The sequence below is a fragment of the Hylaeus anthracinus genome, unplaced genomic scaffold, assembly GCF_026225885.1.
Source record: "Hylaeus anthracinus isolate JK02 unplaced genomic scaffold, UHH_iyHylAnth1.0_haploid 4, whole genome shotgun sequence".
Lineage (NCBI taxonomy): Eukaryota > Metazoa > Arthropoda > Insecta > Hymenoptera > Colletidae > Hylaeus > Hylaeus anthracinus.
This window is the reverse complement of record NW_026535289.1, coordinates 12607634-12626780: the sequence shown is the minus strand read 5'-3', so window position 1 is coordinate 12626780 and position 19147 is coordinate 12607634. Positions and strand designations below refer to the sequence as shown.

Here is a 19147-nt window from a genome sequence, read left to right as displayed (position 1 = left end):
GCCGTTGATCACGGACAATTTTACGGCCGCAATTTCCAAAGTATGCTAAACAGTAGGACGATCGGACAGCTCGAAGAAACGATAAACGAACGCGCAAACGCGCCATCGTCGTAAATCCCCGATGATTAATTTTCGAACCGTTCAAATCGCTCGATCGTCGCCGAGAGCAACAATGTAGAAACCTGACTTACTGGGAACCAACTTCAAACATCGTTGCTATGTCAACAAAATATATTAGATGGACTTGAAAGTAATATCGTTTCTTTTATATCAAGTTCGAACAAGTTTTTAATATATTTCTATGTGTAATTAATCGCCCTCGTTATCAACAGCCTTTTGTTATCTAGTGCGCAAATTATGAATACCAGATCGGTGAAAATCGATGAGCTGACGAGTGATAAATAAGTATTTAAAATTGCAAAAAACGACATTACTTTCCAGTCCACCTAATAGAATATTTGTAACCTTTAACATTTTCAGATGCGTGAATCTGGATGCCTAGCTCCGTCAAAGAATGTTACGATCGATTCGATGGTTACATGGATCTTAATCGTCAGATACGGAGGGGTTAAATGGAAGCTGAACGTAAACGATCGCGATCGCGATTCTGGTTGAATTCGGAGTACAACGAAGCGCGACGTATTTGTGTGTAATATATGCGGCAACAAGCATCTCGAATCTCTCCCCTCCCACGGAGCCAGAGATTCCCTTTCTCTTTAGATTGTGAAACGATTTTCTATCGTGGCGCTTTAGCTTTGCGGATTTATTATATATGCAACGGGTTACGCAAATTACGACAAAGTGCAAATATTTCACATGACCTGCACCTGCATGACTCCCCTTTCTACGCGCGATCATTTAAGCGGACGCGTGAAACGTAACGCGACGGTCTCAGGGATGTTTTCGCTCCGATCCGGCCCGACCCACCCCTTACAAGGCTTGTTGCCCTTTCAACTCGCAGACTTCAACCTTTAAGGCGTGGTTCTCGTTCGTTTCGATACAAAATCTGTCCTTTTATTGATTACAAATTTATAACGGTATTCCAACGTCTTCGAAGGATCGTGGATTTCTTTAGGGGAGGTATACGTCACGCTCTCTTGTCCATATCTTAGAGCACCGATAAATTCTTTATTATACTCTCCAGTTCTCTTACCTAAAACAACAAAAATATATCATAAAATGTTTGCTTTCTTAGCGATACGCATACTTCAGACCGTGATTGTTTATCTGAGATTGATAAACTGCTACCAATAATCATTGGTAAGCTTTCCTCGGGCATCTATTAGAAATTAAACACAGGCTGTCCTCGTACTATGTTCTCGTAATCGTTATCAATGTTTAGAAGATATGGCTCTGTGGGAAACCAGCGAGAGAAAGTGAACGCGCGTATCGCTGTCGGATGAAAAGGGAGTCTGGCATAGACGTAAGGGTAGCACGACCAAAGTTGAGCGAGGAAACAGAGGAACGGAAAATTGTACGGCTAGGTACTGGAACGACTAGCGTGTCAAAAGCCACTGCGGTGGGGTCGTGGTAGCAACTATTTAAGTAGTAGCTAGAATTCGAGTTGCATCACAGGCAACCCCCCACTATCAAGACGGAAGCAGCGCAACTTATGAATGGAAGTACTCGCCCATTGGTCGGCTTCGATAGCCAATGGCTGACTGCTAGCGACCCTCTTTACGCTATTCCGCGCGAGTTCGTCGCCGCGCAAATCCTCGGAGAATATTCGCGCTACCGATATCCTTGAAACCGATCGAAAGTTGAAATCATATGCTTAATATCAGTGAACGTGCAACCCTTTACATTTCAGGCAAAGGGAAATGGTCGTGAAATATTTGACGATCTTCCACAGCCACAACAGAAACTAAATAACTAAAAATAGGGATGCGTTCAACGATAATCGAATTGTATCGTATCGTTCGGCCGATGATCGCTGGGTATAGGTAAATCATCGTTAATTATCACGCGCATCGGGTCCAAATGATGACGTAATAATACTGCAAAAAGCGAACAAGAGTGAGAGAATACACATAGAAGGAACAGACAGAAATTAGCATAATGATAGGTACGAGTGTAGGCTTATCGCCTTCTTTCGAATTGCAAATGCGATCCCGGGTACATCTTTAATTCTATCTACCATTACGATTTCTGAATCATACGTATGGTGTAACTACGTGCGCTGATTCACTTGTCTGTCAGGCGGGTTTAAGTAGAAACTACCTAAAACATTTCTGTCCAATAGATTAAGTTAAGGGATGAAACTATCTAATTTTTGACTTCTAAACAACCGTTTCCATCATAGATCGCAAAAACAAAAATGCGATTTGTTTCGTGCGTGCATTGATAATTAAAAATAAAAATGACTTTAACCAAGTACAATATCAGGATCAAGACTGGCTATTACGCGTATGCTCGTGCGCATAGAAAAGTATGAATGTAAGAGCGTTCGTGCCGATTCAAGTGCCGATAGGAGAATATAGCAAATACCGAATAGCAATTATCGGCCAGCTAACGCACGTTAAGTATAGGGAAGAGACGTCGGCAACGCTCTTATGAAAGGGAAATGAAATTCTGTTGGGCACGTCAAGGTGATAGTAAGATGACACCATAGTTGTCACAACATACATATAACATTGTGCACTCGTGCACTGTGCTCTGCTCCTATGAATCTGTAATAAACGTTCTCCTATTGGTTCAACCATCTTTTAGATACTTTTACTCGTTTGAGCTGTTTCCTTGTTCTACCACAAAGTAGTAACTAAATACGTTACTACATTTTGTACCACCTTAAAACTGCCTTCGAAATTTATTATCAAAATGTAATACATTGTACGAAGCCGTTATGTTCAAATTCTAACATTTGCTCATCGAACGCATACCGTTTACTTCAACTCCAAATGGTGTCCCTGGTCTCTGATTGAAAAGTTGTATCTTCCAAAAGTTCTATGTCTTGTACTGGTCGATCTCTTTGCGTGGGTCCATGACTAAAAACAAAATTTATTTTGTAAACATCTGCGATAGAAGATTTACGTATAGTAACCTAAGTTTTAAGTAACTACTACAAAGAACGCATCTTTTTTTTATTTAATCGTTTAAAATAGATTATACCCGTGATATTTTTTATAGTACTCTGCTCTGTTCTGTCTCCGTAAATCTTCATAAGTTGTATGCGGTTTAAGATTAATTGGTACATCTGTTGATAACTCTTCTCCTAGATCATTGCTTGTAGTAACAAATTCACTGCCTTGGAACAAAATTAATGAACTTGAAAGTTAGAGCAACTATTACTTTTCCTCCAACCAAACTTACTATTGCCAGAAGTATCGTAAGTGTTCCATGCCAAGGCATTCTCTTTTGAGTTGCCGAATGATTCGGACAGCACACTTTCTTGATCAAAGCTGTCGTGTGACATACCTCTAAAAACACATTAAATTGTTCTACAAATAACAAAAAGTTTTATACATTTATAGAAAATAAATAATACCCTTTTTGAGAAAACTTTTCACGTGTGATCATCTGGAAGATACTAGGTGCATGTTTCTCTAAGCATACTACAGAATATTTTACTCTCCCAAGGGTGTATCCTACTAAACCCATAATGGCTGTTATCACATGTCCTACTTGTCCAAATTTAAGTGTAGAAGATACAACATAGGATACACCTGCCGCTGTTAATCCATAAGGGAGAGCAGACTTGTAAATGGCATCACTTTCCATGCATTTTTTATAGGCTTCTCGAGTTTCTGGTGGTAATCTCTGAAACTACAGTTTAACAATATTTATTACATCTGATTATAAATAATTTGCATTAACTGGTAGAAAACTACACTTAATTCATAGTAATTCTAAATATATAAATTTACCGTCTCGGTTATTCGTTCAGTCATTCCCTGCATTTGTTGAAAACTCATATTCCTAGATGACGACGCGGGATCGGCTACTGATAAATCACCTGCATATTTTCCTTCTTGCTCCATTTCATTTGGTACGTAATTACTCATGGTAAAGTGATAAATAATGACAAATCACCACAAAATATGAAATAACGTATTCTCACAAATGCGACATGCAAAGTTATAGCACTAGCTCCTCTGATAGACTCCAAACGGAAAAAGTTATAGTATCGCCATCTCGCGGTTAAAAGGTCGAACTAAAACCGGAGTATGGTCAGCGCCTCTATCGGGAAAACGCCCAAGTTTGTCCTGGAATAGTTCCTATTTTTACTGCTAGATGGTAATGGTTTTTACCGACATGATGGTAATGTACCAACACACGTCGGTAAAAATCTTTAAAATAGCGCCATCTAGCGGAGAAACTACGAACTGTCCTAGAATAAACTTGGGCGTTTTCCCGATAAAGGCGCTGACTAAACTCCGAAAATAGTTTGATATATTCACCGTTAGATGGCTAATCATTTCATACAAAATAGCGGGAACTCGCAAGAGAAACTGTAACAGTTTAAAAAACTCGTTTAATTGAATCTGAACGGCGCGATTGTTAAACACAATTTTTCCGTTGATAAAATGGAGTAATTTGGGAAAATAATCATAATAATTGAAGTAAAACTATTGTTAATGCACGGTATATAGAAATATCAAATTAAAATAATAACAGTATTATTACATAAATCATGGGATAGCTAATGATGATGGACAAGGTAAAATAGATTATGATAAATTGTTTCGCTTAAAATATTAATTTAAAAAAAAGTACATCGAAATATTATCAACAATATCTCATTCGCTAAAAAAAAAAACAGATATTTATATCATTATCAGCTCAAAAATAAGTATGCTGTGTACAAATTGTATTGATTTTATATCATTGTTTTTATTGGACAATCTTCAACTAAGGTAAACTTTGTAACAACTTCTAATTTTACCATTTATCACATTGCAAAAATATTTATTCAAGTTCTTTGATAATTTAAAAATAGTATGCCAAGTGCTCACACTATCCTGTTTTAAAATATCTGTGTATCTATAAAGTGAGTCGCATAAACCACTTTATTCACATCTATGTACTAACTTAATAAGTACAGAAGCTTATAATACATTGCAGCTCACCAGGAAAATATTCCATGTACTTTGACCAATACATATACATATATATCTTTAGATAAACATATCCATATTTTTAATGTTTTTTATACCAACTATCATTAAATCGAAAATCATAAATGTTAATACTTTCTAAGTTTATTTTATAAACACACAAGTTACATTTATTAAATGTTACATTCTATATACCTCTGAAGTATTCTAGCTATGTAGATTGTTTACTAGGACTTCCCCATTGTAAATTTCCGTTCCCACTTATGAACAAGATGAAAATATATATAATGACATACGTTACACCTGTAAGTTAGAAAGGGGGAATGGTGCTAATAAAGCAGTACTGTATGCTATAAAAGTAGCCATTCGGAAATGAGAAGTACTGTTGAAAATGTTGTGTAATAGTGAAATCCAACAAGACTTTAAAACTTTTCGAGTAATGTTCTCGATATTAGTTCTATTGTACATATCTGTGCAATTAAGTGTAACATTGCCTATGTCAGATACGGATTATAGTACAACAGCTGCCATATTAACAAACAATTCAACAAATGATACGGTTGATGATAATTTGTAAGAAAATTGCAATTTGTAAAATTTTCAACACTACAATGGTAGTTCATTTAATTTGAAGAATATTTTTTTTGTATTCTAGATATGTCATAAAAGCAGTGGTATATGAAATTGGCATTCTAACAGATGCAAATGACACAAATGATGATCCCACAGAGAGGTAATGTATAAATAACTTTCTTTTATTTCTGTAAACTATACATTCAAATTTTGTCCATAGGCAAGATGTTAAAATTTCATTCTACAATCCACCAAGTAAAAATGAAGGAACTTAGAAAGCAATTCTAATTCATGTACCTGGTATTACTTGACACATTACATATAGCCATTCATGAAATGTTGATAATGTAAACACACACTAGTATATTATTAAATAAGATTTTTAAAGAATAAAATTGCAAAATTTTAATTACTTAATCAATTTACTTATGTACATTGATTTTTTTCCTTAAAAACTGAAATGATTACTCATAAAAATGTAATTATTCATTGTAAATAAATCTTCTATTTTAATTGAAAATATATTTATACTATGGTTATACTATAAATATATTTATACTATGGTAAGATGTTACTTGTGTATGTATGTAATGTAACATAAAAATTAAATATTTCTAAGTAAATTAGATATTATACTTGTATTTACATTACATGTAGTTGTATATTAAGCAATAAATCAATATATTACCTATTATTTTCCTCTATCATTGACGTCCAAATACATATTTAATATTTAATTAATTCTTCGATCGATGTTAGATTTTAAGCGAGATCTAAATAGAATTGTACATAGATTCCTATGTTTGAAATAAATTCAAAACCACAACATATAATTTAAATATTTTCTCTAATCTTATGGGAATTACTACATTACAGATATCTCTGATGTTGGATTAGTAATATGTAATCCAAAGTTGTCCAATGTAATAATCGTAATGGATATCAGAGTGTGACACCTAACCTATAATATGTATCGTAAAAGCACAATGATAATAATTTTAAGCTTATACAGTTTAATTATTTAAGTACACATGTCAAAAACTATAAGGCGTCTAGTTTTTTTGGAAATATTGTAAATATGTGCAAGGAAAAAGTATCGATCAACGAGGTATAACGGAATAATGATTGAGTATTAAATTGTATTTAAATAAAATTGAAAGCGACTCACGCAATATAAATAAACTAAAATTTGTCAAATAGTAAAGATTAGTTAAATTTCATTGGGTGCAAATATCAGAAAAGGTAGGAGCTATAGCTTACTTTTATTAAATTTACAAAATGACCTTGGAAGATGCTCAAAATGCAGCCAGAAAAGCTGTACAATTTGATAGTAAAAGTCAATATAGACAAGCTTTGTATTATTACAATGTTGCTATACAATGCCTCACCAAATTACAAGATCCTGTATACAATCAGAAACTTGCAGAATACGAGGAAAGAATATCGACCATACGATCTCTTAGTAAGTTTGTGATTTCAATGAAAATTATACATAGTAACAGAATGTCAAACAGTGAGTAGAATAAATGATATTATCAAAATCTTACAGTTGAAGAAGAAGAGCAGAAGCATCATAAAGCACAGACCATGCATCAGTCTGAGTTACAGAGGTGTAAGTTTCTTATAAACCAAGCCCAAGATGCAGATGAAGCTGGATTAAAAGATGTAGCTGTGAAATTATACACAGATGCTGCTGAACTTGGACTTAATGTTGTATGTAAAATGATTTTTTAACTCCATATAAATTTGGTATATGGAATATTGGAAATAATCTTTAATATTATAATTACAGAAAAGTACAGACTCTGAAATGAAAGGAAAAGTGACTGCTCTTGTTCGACTTGCTCTTGATAGAGCAGAAACTCTAAAAGGGTTTAAAAAGGAAGACACTAATATTATTAAATCACTTTCCCAATTGCCTCCTGTACCAGAAACAAATTTAGATATGGATATGGATAAAGAATCATTTTCGACAACAACATCCACAAGTACTAGTAACATAGGTAATAAAGATACCCATGTTGATAGCCATAACAAAACTAATCATTCCTTTTAATAATTTTCAGGAAGACAAACTCGACCACCTCTTCATCGTGGGAGTAGTGCACACTTGAAAGTAACTGGTAATAATAGTAATTATACGGACGAGGAGAAAAGAGTTTTACTTCATAGTTCTCATATTAATGAACATGAATTCGTACCTTTTATGAGTATCGATCTTAGAGAAAAATTTCAGTACGCCATTCCGTTCACCGACAAAGATGGTTTACTAGAATTAGCGCCAAAACAAAAGCCTGATTTTGCAAGGTGGTGTCGACCAGAAGAATTATTTTCCGAGCCGAAAATGGTTATGGGTCACCATGTTGATTACTACAGTATAAAGCAGACTGTTAGTAACAAAAGCTGGCAGTTTTCTTGTTAATTTGTATTTCTTCTTGCTAATACTTTTCGGTACACCAATGTTTAATTTCAGGTTGTTTCCGATTGCTCCTTTGTCGCCTCGCTTGCTGTTAGCGCCCAGTATGAAAAAAGATTTGGCCGTAGATTAATCACGTCTATTATTTATCCAAAGAATAGGAATAAGGAACCGATTTACAATCCATTTGGTAAGAGTTCAATTATTTCGACTCATAAAGATTTTTGGATACTTGTAATTTCTCTAGAACTTTAGTAGAAATTAAATCGTGAGTATTTTATACTAGGAAAGTACATGGTGAAACTACACATTAACGGTGTTCCACGCAAAGTTATAATAGATGATTTATTGCCTGTAAGCAGATACAACCAATTACTTTGTTCCTACTCTAGCAATCACGGAGAGCTGTGGATCTCGTTACTTGAGAAGGCATACATGAAAGTAATGGGTGGTTATGATTTTCCTGGCTCAAATAGTGTAAATTCATTTTTATACGATATAAGTATACTGCTAATACAAAAATAGAAAATGTTTATGCAATAATATTTTTTTTTTTAGAATATAGATTTACATGCTTTAACTGGTTGGATACCTGAGCGATGGGTTAATAGGCCAGATGATCCAGATTTTAATAAAGACAGTTTATTTAATATTTTATTAGCGCGATTACACAAAGGAGATGTGTTGGTAACAGTAGCTACTGGAGAATTATCCGATTCAGATGCTGATAGAACAGGTCTGGTGCAGACTCACGCGTATGCTGTTCTTGATGTTAGAAAGATAAATGTGAGCACGAATTTATAAATACAATAAAACAGAGTAAAAAATGAACAATTTAAAAAACATTTACACAGGGAGAAAAATTACTGCAACTTAAAAATCCTTGGTCGCACTTGCGATGGAAAGGAAATTATTCCGAACTCGATGCTGTACATTGGACTAATGAATTAAAAGAAACATTAAATTATGACCCAGATTCTGCGTCCCAATTTGATAATGGTATATTCTGGATTGATTATGACAGTATATGTACCTTTTTCGATGTCTTTTATTTGAATTGGAACCCAGGTCTATTTAACTATACATATTGTATTCATCAGTAAGTTGGAAAATCTTCAATCTCTTTTAAACTGATGAATTCATTATTCTTACGAGCGTAAACACTTGTTGCAGAATGTGGAATGCAGGAATAGGCCCAGTAAAAGATGGATATAATATCGGCGATAATCCTCAATTTTTACTGGAAGTACAAAGCAATGTTACAGGAGTGGTATGGATCCTCCTCACGAGACATATTACAGACATCGCTGATTTTCGACAAAATCAAGAATATATAACAGTATTAGTTTATCAGAATGATGGAAAAAGAGTATACTATCCTCGTAAGTAAAATAATTTGACTGTAATATATTGAGAAAAAATAATTCGATCATACATAAACATTCGATCATACATAAACATTCGATCATACAGATGACCCGGCACCGTACATCGGTGGTGTAAGAATAAATAGTCCACACTATCTTTGCAAAATAAAGCTAGATACCGAAAATAATACTCGATATACTCTAGTCGTATCACAGTATGAAAAAACGAATACAATATACTATACTTTACGTGCGTATGGTACATGCCCATTCACGTTACGCAAGATACCGAATTTGTATAAATACGAAAAGGAGGTATACAATTTTCACACTCTATGCAAATATATTTACTGTTTAATATTTCTTTTACAGTAATAATAATAATAATCTTTTAGGTCACTGATGGTCAGTGGAAAGGTATTACAGCTGGCGGATGCAGTAATCATGAAACATATGAAAATAATCCGCGATACCAATTAGTGTTAGAAAGTTCAAATAATAATAATTATGTATTGATTATATTGAAAGGACCAAAGCAATATCAAATTGGTTTCAATATTATGTCAGTTGTATTAAATGACGCTGATGCACCCGGTGCATTCAAAATGAAAACCTCGGGACCATTCAGGTATTATATAGAACGCATGTATGCAGCAATATATAGATGGAAAATGTACTAATTACATAAATATCCTAGGTCGGGTTTTGTTTATCTTGAATTAGATGATGTGCCAGCTGGAACGTATAATATTATTCCATCAACATACATTCCCGGACAAGAAGGACCTTTCTTTTTAACTTGTAAATCGTCTTGTAAATTGCAACTTCAGCGGCTTCAGTAACGTAACGGATCTATATATGAATTACTGTTTTGTACAAAAGAAAATGTTAATAATATGTTGTTCAATTATAATAAGCACAATATATGACTAATAATTTATACGCACCAATTGTGATATATTGTAAAATATTTATACTTGCCGTTATTAAAATGTCAACATCGTTAAGAATATAAAATTAATTATGGAATTTCAATAATTTTAATTAAAATAATTATTAATGTATCAAAGTACACGTTAATGTTGTAAGCGATGAAACAGTAAGAGGAAAATGATTGAACACTGAATTATTATAAAATGCTTTTATTTTATATTGTAGAAGTACAAATTAGTAACGAGACTAGACAACTACTGACTGTATTCTGAAGATTTGTGGCACTTTATTTATAATTAGCATTTGCTTGGGGTGCTATCGTTTGGCACGTACATAGCTGAATATCGATGAATATAGTTTCTTAATATCTCGATCAACTATTTAATATTCTTTGTACTATTTTTATGTACATATACGCGGTAGGAAAACATTCTTTTGGATCAATTGTATCAAATGAATACTATATGGCATACATGTATATATTCTTTCAAAATGCAATGTAAATACAGTAACAATTTTTTTAAGAATATTATTACTGTTTTGCATGAAAATTACAAGAAAAACATAACAAAACACATTACGTTTTTGTTCTATTTCATGTATATCACTGTATTTTGCACCTATCGTGTAGAAACTATATTCTAAAATATTAATTCTGAATTTTACAGAATCTTTCTATTCCTTTTGATTACATCTTTACTTTATACCTATTTGTATTTCTTCAAAACGAGTGCAGTGTTCTATATTGCAAATACACTGTAATATAATAACAAAAATGCTACTCAATCAATTTAACATTTCTATACTTATGTTCATTTGTCGAAAGCAGTTTGAATTATAAACTAATAATAACACTTAAAACTGTTATTACATACGGTGTTACTTTTCTATTAACACAATAGTAATTGTAAATAAATAATTACGCAATTTATATGAAAACATGGTTCATGAAATAGGAATTGAATGAAATGTATATATATTTACATAATTGTTGACAGATAAATTATAAAAAAAAGAAATTATGGACAATTATACAAAAAATATACAGAAATTCGATATTAATGTAAAATGAGACTGTAAAGAAAACTGCATCGAGTGAAACTGTTAAAGTATAACAGTTATACATTCTCGCTTTGTAACTACGATTTGGATGCACATGTAGAAGGCACTATTGTCAATAATTTAGATAAATGTTATTATCGATAACATGAAGAGTATCAAAATGATATTGCGCTTTTACAGTCCTGTCTACTGTTATGATATGCCTAACAGATTCACCCAATCTTTAATTATTTATTATCGAAAATATTTAACAACAAAGTAGTGACCCTTTGCAGTCCAATTTTGTGTATTCGAAAAATGGTCTTTTAGACTTATATATCTATATTCTCTACCTCGTTAAATTCGATTATCCTATCAACCAGAACGATAAATTAATGAAAATTCTCACGAAATATATTTCGTATTTGTGGTTTCTAGCCAATTTTTATCTTATGTAATTTGTCAACATTTTTATAATTAAACCTGCATAAATAAAAGTAGTTATTTATCAATAATTAATACTTTATAGAACCGCAAAGGATTACAATGTATATATATACATATATACATAAACGAGACATGTCACGATTTTATTTGAATCATTGCAAAAGTGAATCGACTTTGTATTTGTATAAATGTTCTATACCAGATTTTTTGTTCAATTTTTGTCATTATGTGTCCTTTCCACTTAAAGATTATGTTTTTGTGCGTGAAAGATAAGTTTATGACAAATTTTAAACATTACAAAATGAATGATGTAACTTCATAATTTTTGTAGACGTTGTATATGCAAGACACAAAAATGGGCGGAAAGTAGAACACATGGTACAGGTATAAGAAAATAGTGCGCTTTGTTAACATTATTAGAAGGTTTAAAGGACGTTAATGATTCTGAAAGAGGCATCTTTTCGCGATGGAGTACTTCGTGTAGTACATTTTTCATCGCTCTCGATTTACTATTTTATCAAACAGTTACTGAAACGAGAACATCGAAATTCGTCATCGTTTTTAATTTATATTGATCTTATTTCAAAATAATTTGAACTTTGTTTAATATTAGAACACCATAGTATTTCCTCCTTAAACAGTTTTCTTTACTACGCACGTTAAACTTGTACTTTTACACGTAAAATGAGCGTAGATTTAGAGACGCTTTATTTTTTGTTTATTTTTTTTGTTTTTGTTTTTTTTTTTTTTTTTTTTAATAAAAACTAAACTGTACACTGTATATACGTTATTAGAAATTGTTATCATTGCTATAAGTAGTGTATCATGTCTAATTGTACGTTAAAAATAGGGACGAATCGTTAGAAGTTCAAATATTTTTTTTATGTTATGTGAGCACTTTTGATTTTTTGAAATAATTAAATACGGTCAAACAAGATTTACAATTGATTTGCTCATTTCAAAATGTGTAAATACCTTTAAGGATTCGAAAATTACATTGTTAGCATTGCTGACGGAAAGAATTGATTTTCACAATTTAAGAAGAACATTAATAACGTTTGGAATTTAACTTTTCGTACCTCTTTAACTTATTTCATATATGGAAATCAAAATCTGTAATAACAGTTAAAGTATAATAAAAAAAATTGTTTTAAATAATACTTTGTCATTTATATGTTCAACTTAAACATAAGTTAGTAAACTTAATTCACCAGAACATCATATAAATTAAAAGAGAAATCTTGAAAAACCCTCCTCAAATCGGAGGAGCGAAAAGTTATATTTTCTCGATAATTAAGTTTCTAGATGAAAAATAGATTCGCAAAAGGATAGAAAATACCTATTTTAAATAGTATATATCTTTGTTACTAATCAATAATATATGTGCATATTATTGTCCGAGTATAAAATTATCCTCTAGTGATGTGATGTTTTAGTAAAATGTAAGAAAAATGGTAATTACAATGCGTTTCAGTTTGTGTTTCTTTCACCTACTGAATTCAGGAAGTGGTTTAGCTATGCCTTCGCTGTAAGCTTTGTGGACTGCTTCGCACACGAATCTGTACTGACTCTATAAAAAAAAGTTAACAAAGTTATAGCATCTATTCAAATTTTGATCGAATATATCGTTCAAAAATTCAACTTACAGCATTTTGTATCATCATCGCTCTTTGATCTCTCATAGATCGCACAATGTCTAACGGGTACACTGGTTGATTTGCTTCGATAAGACACAGTGCTGTTTCCATTAACACTAAAACACCTGTTCTACCAATTCCAGCAGAACAATGAACAACGCCAGGTTCTACTATCCCTGTTCGAGCTGCCCGTACTCTTTCAGTGAAGGTTGTAAATTGTCGCCAATCACTGGGAACTCCATGATCTGGCCAACTACAGTACTGCATATGCGTTATATCTCTTTCTTCGCCAGTCTGAAATGCATAGGGACGAGTAATGAACTCAAGTAAAATAGACTTGGCGTTTAACGTGTTTCTAACAAAATGTTGCATACATTAATATCACGCAGTATGAACTCCCGAAATATAAAGGTGTCTTCAATGTTTTCCACCGTAGATGTGAGAGTAAGATTTCGTAATGTAAGGGTTTCATTGAGCGCAGGCCAATATTGATGGCATTTCGCTCGGCCACGTTCAACCAAAGTTGTTAGCATTACAACTAGGGTACTGCCTGCCTCTAGAACCATCTGCCAGAAATCAGCAACGGTAGAAGACAAAGGTCCTTGAGTGGCAATGTATCTGTTAATAATACCCGATCCTGGTATCTCCATGTTTACGTAATTGGCATTGATGTAATCGCCGTTTGCGGAGCCCATCAGTATTACCCGAGTGACATCGTCTAAACATTATACAATACAGTTCATTAAGTTGTTATCAATACAAATTTCTTAGACTCTTTTTCGTCATACTTACAAGGTGAGATATCTCGATAACGATTTTTGCTCTGATTTTCTGGTTTCTTAGATTCGAGGGAAGTGAGCTCAGGATTTTTCCTATACAATTGTTCGTATTGTGCAATTAAAGCACCGCTTGCGAGACCATCGGCAAGAAGCAACATTGACTGTGCTAATGCATCCGATCCAATAGTAGCATGAGGCACATCTGGTACATATCTCGTAATTTGAAGAAAGCAAAGTTTAGTATGGCCTGTATCATAGTTACTGTCATTCTGTTTGTAATTAAATGTCATACCTATACGGAGGTTCTTCTTCGGAGGTTTCATCGGTACCAGCTAGTGCATTGTATAAAGCATTCGGCCTAACAGTTAACGTCAGCTCACCAGAACCCGAATCGCGAGACTGACGAATCAGATTTACTACATGTTCATGCAGTAAGCCACTCACGTCTATACCATTAATGTAAACTACCTATTTGTCCAACAGAAATATAATAAAAATTTATTTACGTGACAGCTGCTCGAGTAACCAATTAAGAACGTCTTCGTTGCGAGTCGTTCAAACAATACCTGATCTCCTTCGTTTAATTTTGGATAACAACGGTCGGCAGGTGTATTCGGAGCTACTCTCGAAACTAAAATAGGCATGTCAAGATCTAAACCACCTTTCACGTTAAATCCGAATCGGCCTTGTTCGTCTGGTGTTAAGGTTATCGTTACTAATCCATCTTCAACTATCTATAAGTGGACACATTTGATATTATACGCTTTAGAAGCAAAATAATGTTAATGAAAATAAAAAGATTGAACGCGAAAATACCTGAGGAGCGGGTGAACTTGTGGGTTCGCTATAATCAGGAAGATCGTAAATATTTCTTTCCGCAGTTGTGTCATCGTCCGCGTAACTTAAAACTCTAGAACCTAGTACAGGAGAAAATGCATTGCCTTGCGTATGTGAACCCGTTATTTCTTCTCGAAGAGATAAAAAACCACCTTCGCTATGGGACAAAAATAATGACTTAAAAATACTTTCAAAGAAGTATAAGTTGAAACAAATATTTTCAACTAACTCATCGCTAGGATTGCCCTCGCCCCAAGCTTGACGAGGTTCACGAGATCCGAGAGATTGAACTTTATTGTCGTATGGCCTAGGAGGTCTTCCAGGAGGCATACCTAATTTTCCTTTCTCTTCTATAATTGGACCTGATGTGACTCCATGTACCAATCTTTTACTGGGGGACCTAAGATTTAAATTATTGTAGTCGCTAGGAGATTGTCTCAACGGGCTATCGGAAAATTAAACAAGCTATCGTTACCGTATGAATGTTCTCTCTACTCTTGCTCTATGTTTTCCATCTTCGACTGTTTGAAACTCTGTACGTCCTGAATATGTAAATCTACTACTTAAAGTAAGCGGAAAACGTCTCGGCCTCATTTTGGGACTGTGAAGTCTGAAAAATGTGTGATGTTCCACGCATGCCTTCCATAAGTTTTTGGAACTACGATATGTTTGCATGTTGAAACCCAGTAATGTATCGTAATTTTCCGACTGCAATACAATCTTTTCTATATCTGAGCCAAATCTTACATGTTTATTTTTAAAAATTATAGACATTAGATGTTCTAAATACCTGCTCTCTTCTCAATTGAATAAAAAACTGTTTTCGTTTAAATGAAATTTTAACTATTTTTGACCATGAGAACACATTGATTTTCATTCCATTTTGAAATACTACTAAACCTATGGACGTTACACCTAATTGTATTTCTTTATTCATTGAGTCCTGTAAAAAAATGGGTAAAGAAAATTGAGATAAAACAGAAGCATTCAATATTTACAGGAAATATTTTAATGTGAATACATACTCTAGCTTTATGCAATTCCACTCCATACATATCTAATCTTTTTGCATGATCTAAAAAATTGAATTCTGCATCAGCTGGTAGTTGTCCCCTGAAAATATGTAAATAGTTTATAATTGATAAAATATAAATAATTAATATTTATATGCGCAACTTCTCCGTACTTATGAAGTTTATGTAGTTCGGCTATTTTTTTTTCCATTTCTTCTGTCTGACCTGGTATTAACTGTAACCTGGAAAGATATCCTGGACCATGTTCCTCGGGGTGATAATCACCTAACTCAGCTGTAATTATATTATACAAAATTATGATATCGTAAATTGTGCTTATGATTAAACGAATATCAATACATCGATGTCCTTACATTGAACTGTATAGCTGGCAATAAGACATGCTGTACTTGGCGGTAACTGAAGTTTGCCTTGTAGAATATCTCTTCGTATTTGTAAATAAAATTGGTATCTAGTATATTCTTCCTGTAATTTACTAGGATCGGATACATAAAATTTTACTCTAAAGTAGAATTGCCCACCTAAAACAATAAATATCGTTCGCCCTTCTAATAAATTTATTTGTTTCTATTAAGATAAACGGTTTAATTAAATATGATCTTTACCCTTACTTCTTATCTGCTTCTTCACTGGTTTAGTAGGGTCCAACCATCTCTAAAACATTAACACAATTATATTGGTATTTAATTAATGAAACAAACTGTTTTACAGATAGAGAGATTTTACCATTATATCCGGCGAATATGTGCATGCAGTGGCCCCATTTTCAGCATATTGTAGACCAAAATAATCTTTTTCAACAAGTTCTAAATGTTGGAATACCAAATCCAATAATGCTTGACCTTTTGCTCGTTTCTAGAATATTTTTAAGGGATATATGTTGTAAACAATAACAGAAAATAACATTTCTTGTTTTAAAAGTTTATTTTATTAACTCACATCTAGCTGAAACGTGTGTTGAGTGTCATCCAGAAACACAACAGTTGCAGATAAAGATTTCAATCTACGATTCCTTGCTAACTCAGCACCACGAACGTGGTAGCTCCCACTGGAGCCACTCAACGCTCTGCGCGATACACTTTCGATCATCTCAAAAATTTGAAGGCGTGTCAACCACCTTCCCGACACCACCTCTCTGCTATGCTGACCACCTATATGAAACAGTTTTATGAAAAATAGTTAAGTATAATAACCAGAGTATATTGAAAAATAGGTGTAAACATTTTTTGCATCGAATAAAACAGATAATGTGCAAATGGTAAAACATCTAAATATTTGTATTAATGTAAATTTATATACAATAAGTTCTTTGCTTAGATGGCTGATTCGCTAATTACAGCTGCAAGGTTATGTCAAGATTCATATTGTCAATTTTGAGAAACATTTAAAACAAATAAATTTGTTTTTCGTGCAACTTCACAGATTAATCAAAAATCACTTTTTAAAGTGTAATTACATTCAGTCGGTGTCATTGAAAATAAATTCATTGGGTCAGTAATCTAACGTCAGTTACATAAGCAAGTTCATGTCTACTGTGTGCCAGAATAATGTAGAACGGGGCATTCTGAAAATAGTTTACATAAAAGAAGCAAAAGGAACGTTTGAATGCCAATACATTAGAATACTTTGCAACAGACTCCAAAAATAAAATTTAAAACAGTTTCGTTATTTCTTTATAAAATTAATCCAATTTAATTAAAATTGCGTTTGCTTAATTTACACATTATTTATTATTCCATCATGCTGCAAAGCATGTTACAATACTTATAAACAGGTTTGACAGCAAAAATGAAACGTGATGTAATTTTTGCGGGAATAAATGAACAAAAATTGTTTTAAACGTTTCGATGGAAATCGAGATTATTTAATAAGCGTTATATATCGCAAGGAGCAAAATGTTTATAAAACGATACCGGAATTTTTATGGTGTTAATAGTAATAACATTAACTTACATACGTATACCAAATATGTTTCGGTAAATAATTATTCCTATGCAACAAAACGATTGCCTCACAGTTGCATTAAACATGCACTGTAAAATCTACACTTACATTCATGATCCGTTGCAGTACTTCCAATACCGCTTTCACAGGTGTTCTTGCACAGTTGACAGAAGAACAACCGGTTACGTTTGTTAGCACTAGCGATAATTGAATTTACTAAAACATCAAGAAAAGTAATCCTCCCCAATCGTATCGAAAGTTTCCAGAGAGTTTTTTCCTCTTCAAAGCCTTTTTCATTATTTTTTATGTCGGCATATTAGCACTTTAACGGTTGAGAACATTACCCCGATGGAAACAGGACGCATCGATGTTATTCGACATAAATTTACGAATTGCTTCGCTGCGGTTCGTCGTATTAAACATGTGTAATTGTGTAAAACTGCACTTCTTTCACTTGTTCAGCAACATATAAGGTAACATTCTAATAAATCGGCACGAACACGGAACGCTGTCAATGAATTACACTCGAAGTTCTTTCGCAATTTCGCGGCGATCGTTAGTAGAACGCGTATGCGTGGATAACTAGCCGTACCATTATTCGGAAATAATTGTTTTTCACGGTGTTATATCATAAAGATCAAATACTCGTTCGAAGTAATATTCATTCGACGCCCTGATAGAGAACTTCAGTGCATACGCGTACGTACACATGCTAAACGTGTATATGTATGTGTACATGTGATTAATATCAGTCATAGAGTAAATAAAATTTAGTTACCACGATCGAGGTTCTTTTTTGAAACATAGGTTATCGTATTTAGTAAATGAAAGTAATAATATTTCATTTTGAAATAAAGCTATAGAATAGGCAAACAGTTATAGAATAGTCCAGGATAGTCATCTACTGTCAAACTCTTTTATCTATACTTTAACATAAATAGATTACCATAGCTAAAGGGATAATTATAGATCTTTTATGAATAAAATTCTTAAATATCTGAGTAGAGAAATCAAAATATGTTTATATGCAGGGCCCAAGTTAGGGGGGGCGCGGTCGGGCAATTGCCCGGGGCGCCAGATTTTTG

The 19147-nt window shown here is 33.3% G+C and overlaps 4 protein-coding genes across 8 annotated transcripts; 2 read left to right on the top strand and 2 right to left on the bottom strand.

Annotated features, from left to right (window-relative positions):
- Positions 1-993: 993 nt before the first annotated feature.
- Positions 994-4122, bottom strand: LOC128894677 (OCIA domain-containing protein 1). Of its 3 annotated transcripts, XM_054156592.1 has the most exons (6): positions 3864-4122; positions 3485-3762; positions 3310-3416; positions 3109-3244; positions 2880-2984; positions 994-1153 (listed from the first exon to the last, which is right to left on the bottom strand). In XM_054156592.1, the coding sequence occupies exons 1-5, from the start codon at positions 3999-4001 to the stop codon at positions 2888-2890; spliced, it is 756 nt and encodes a 251-aa protein (XP_054012567.1). In that variant the 5' UTR covers positions 4002-4122; the 3' UTR covers positions 994-1153; positions 2880-2887. The 3 variants fall into 3 exon arrangements, with proteins under 3 accessions (XP_054012567.1, XP_054012566.1, XP_054012568.1); XM_054156591.1 differs by lacking the exon at positions 994-1153 and having other exon boundaries at positions 2785-2984; XM_054156593.1 differs by lacking the exon at positions 994-1153 and having other exon boundaries at positions 2785-2984; positions 3500-3762.
- A 1308-nt stretch (positions 4123-5430) lies between these two features.
- On the top strand, positions 5431-6022 carry LOC128894688 (uncharacterized). The gene is made up of 3 exons (XM_054156605.1): positions 5431-5627; positions 5710-5787; positions 5848-6022. The coding sequence occupies exons 1-3, from the start codon at positions 5446-5448 to the stop codon at positions 5900-5902; spliced, it is 315 nt and encodes a 104-aa protein (XP_054012580.1). The 5' UTR covers positions 5431-5445; the 3' UTR covers positions 5903-6022.
- Positions 6023-6364: 342 nt separating this feature from the next.
- LOC128894637 (calpain-7-like) lies at positions 6365-12575 on the top strand. Its single transcript, XM_054156498.1, has 12 exons — positions 6365-7089; positions 7177-7340; positions 7420-7630; positions 7694-8016; positions 8101-8233; positions 8330-8520; positions 8602-8829; positions 8898-9142; positions 9217-9425; positions 9517-9725; positions 9806-10038; positions 10108-12575. Exons 1-12 carry the CDS (start codon positions 6906-6908, stop codon positions 10250-10252), a joined length of 2475 nt encoding a protein of 824 aa, XP_054012473.1. The 5' UTR covers positions 6365-6905; the 3' UTR covers positions 10253-12575.
- Positions 12576-12729: 154 nt separating this feature from the next.
- Positions 12730-18949, bottom strand: LOC128894634 (tyrosine-protein phosphatase non-receptor type 4). 3 transcript variants are annotated; one of them, XM_054156493.1, is made up of 18 exons: positions 18841-18949; positions 18171-18278; positions 17058-17269; positions 16845-16973; positions 16724-16772; positions 16472-16639; positions 16271-16391; positions 16110-16197; positions 15875-16027; positions 15560-15792; positions 15314-15484; positions 15064-15241; positions 14814-14981; positions 14540-14715; positions 14261-14460; positions 13843-14186; positions 13478-13762; positions 12730-13401 (listed from the first exon to the last, which is right to left on the bottom strand). In XM_054156493.1, exons 1-18 carry the CDS (start codon positions 18905-18907, stop codon positions 13318-13320), a joined length of 2934 nt encoding a protein of 977 aa, XP_054012468.1. In that variant the 5' UTR covers positions 18908-18949; the 3' UTR covers positions 12730-13317. The 3 variants fall into 3 exon arrangements, with proteins under 3 accessions (XP_054012468.1, XP_054012469.1, XP_054012470.1); XM_054156494.1 differs by having other exon boundaries at positions 16730-16772; XM_054156495.1 differs by lacking the exons at positions 18171-18278; positions 18841-18949 and adding an exon at positions 17575-17651.
- Between the last annotated feature and the right edge of the window lie 198 nt (positions 18950-19147).

Bases quoted from the DNA above. Each gene is read 5' to 3' on its own strand.
- LOC128894677 (XM_054156592.1), bottom strand. From the start codon at position 4,001: ATGAGTAATTACGTACCAAATGAAATGGAGCAAGAAGGAAAATATGCA. The intron at 3,763-3,863 runs GTAAATTTATAT...GTTAAACTGTAG, and splicing joins CTGAACGAATAACCGAGACG to TTTCAGAGATTACCACCAGA. The intron at 2,985-3,108 runs GTATAATCTATT...TTTTGTTTTTAG, and splicing joins TACTATAAAAAATATCACGG to TCATGGACCCACGCAAAGAG.
- LOC128894688 (XM_054156605.1), top strand. From the start codon at position 5,446: ATGTTGTGTAATAGTGAAATCCAACAAGACTTTAAAACTTTTCGAGTA. The intron at 5,628-5,709 runs GTAAGAAAATTG...TTTGTATTCTAG, and splicing joins GATACGGTTGATGATAATTT to ATATGTCATAAAAGCAGTGG. The intron at 5,788-5,847 runs GTAATGTATAAA...TTTTGTCCATAG, and splicing joins AATGATGATCCCACAGAGAG to GCAAGATGTTAAAATTTCAT.
- LOC128894637 (XM_054156498.1), top strand. From the start codon at position 6,906: ATGACCTTGGAAGATGCTCAAAATGCAGCCAGAAAAGCTGTACAATTT. The intron at 8,017-8,100 runs GTTAGTAACAAA...GTTTAATTTCAG, and splicing joins ACTACAGTATAAAGCAGACT to GTTGTTTCCGATTGCTCCTT. The intron at 8,234-8,329 runs GTAAGAGTTCAA...ATTTTATACTAG, and splicing joins ACCGATTTACAATCCATTTG to GAAAGTACATGGTGAAACTA.
- LOC128894634 (XM_054156493.1), bottom strand. From the start codon at position 18,907: ATGAAATATTATTACTTTCATTTACTAAATACGATAACCTATGTTTCA. The intron at 18,279-18,840 runs GTAACTAAATTT...TTGATGTTTTAG, and splicing joins AAAAAAGAACCTCGATCGTG to TAAATTCAATTATCGCTAGT. The intron at 16,640-16,723 runs GTAAAGATCATA...TTATTGTTTTAG, and splicing joins GAAGCAGATAAGAAGTAAGG to GTGGGCAATTCTACTTTAGA.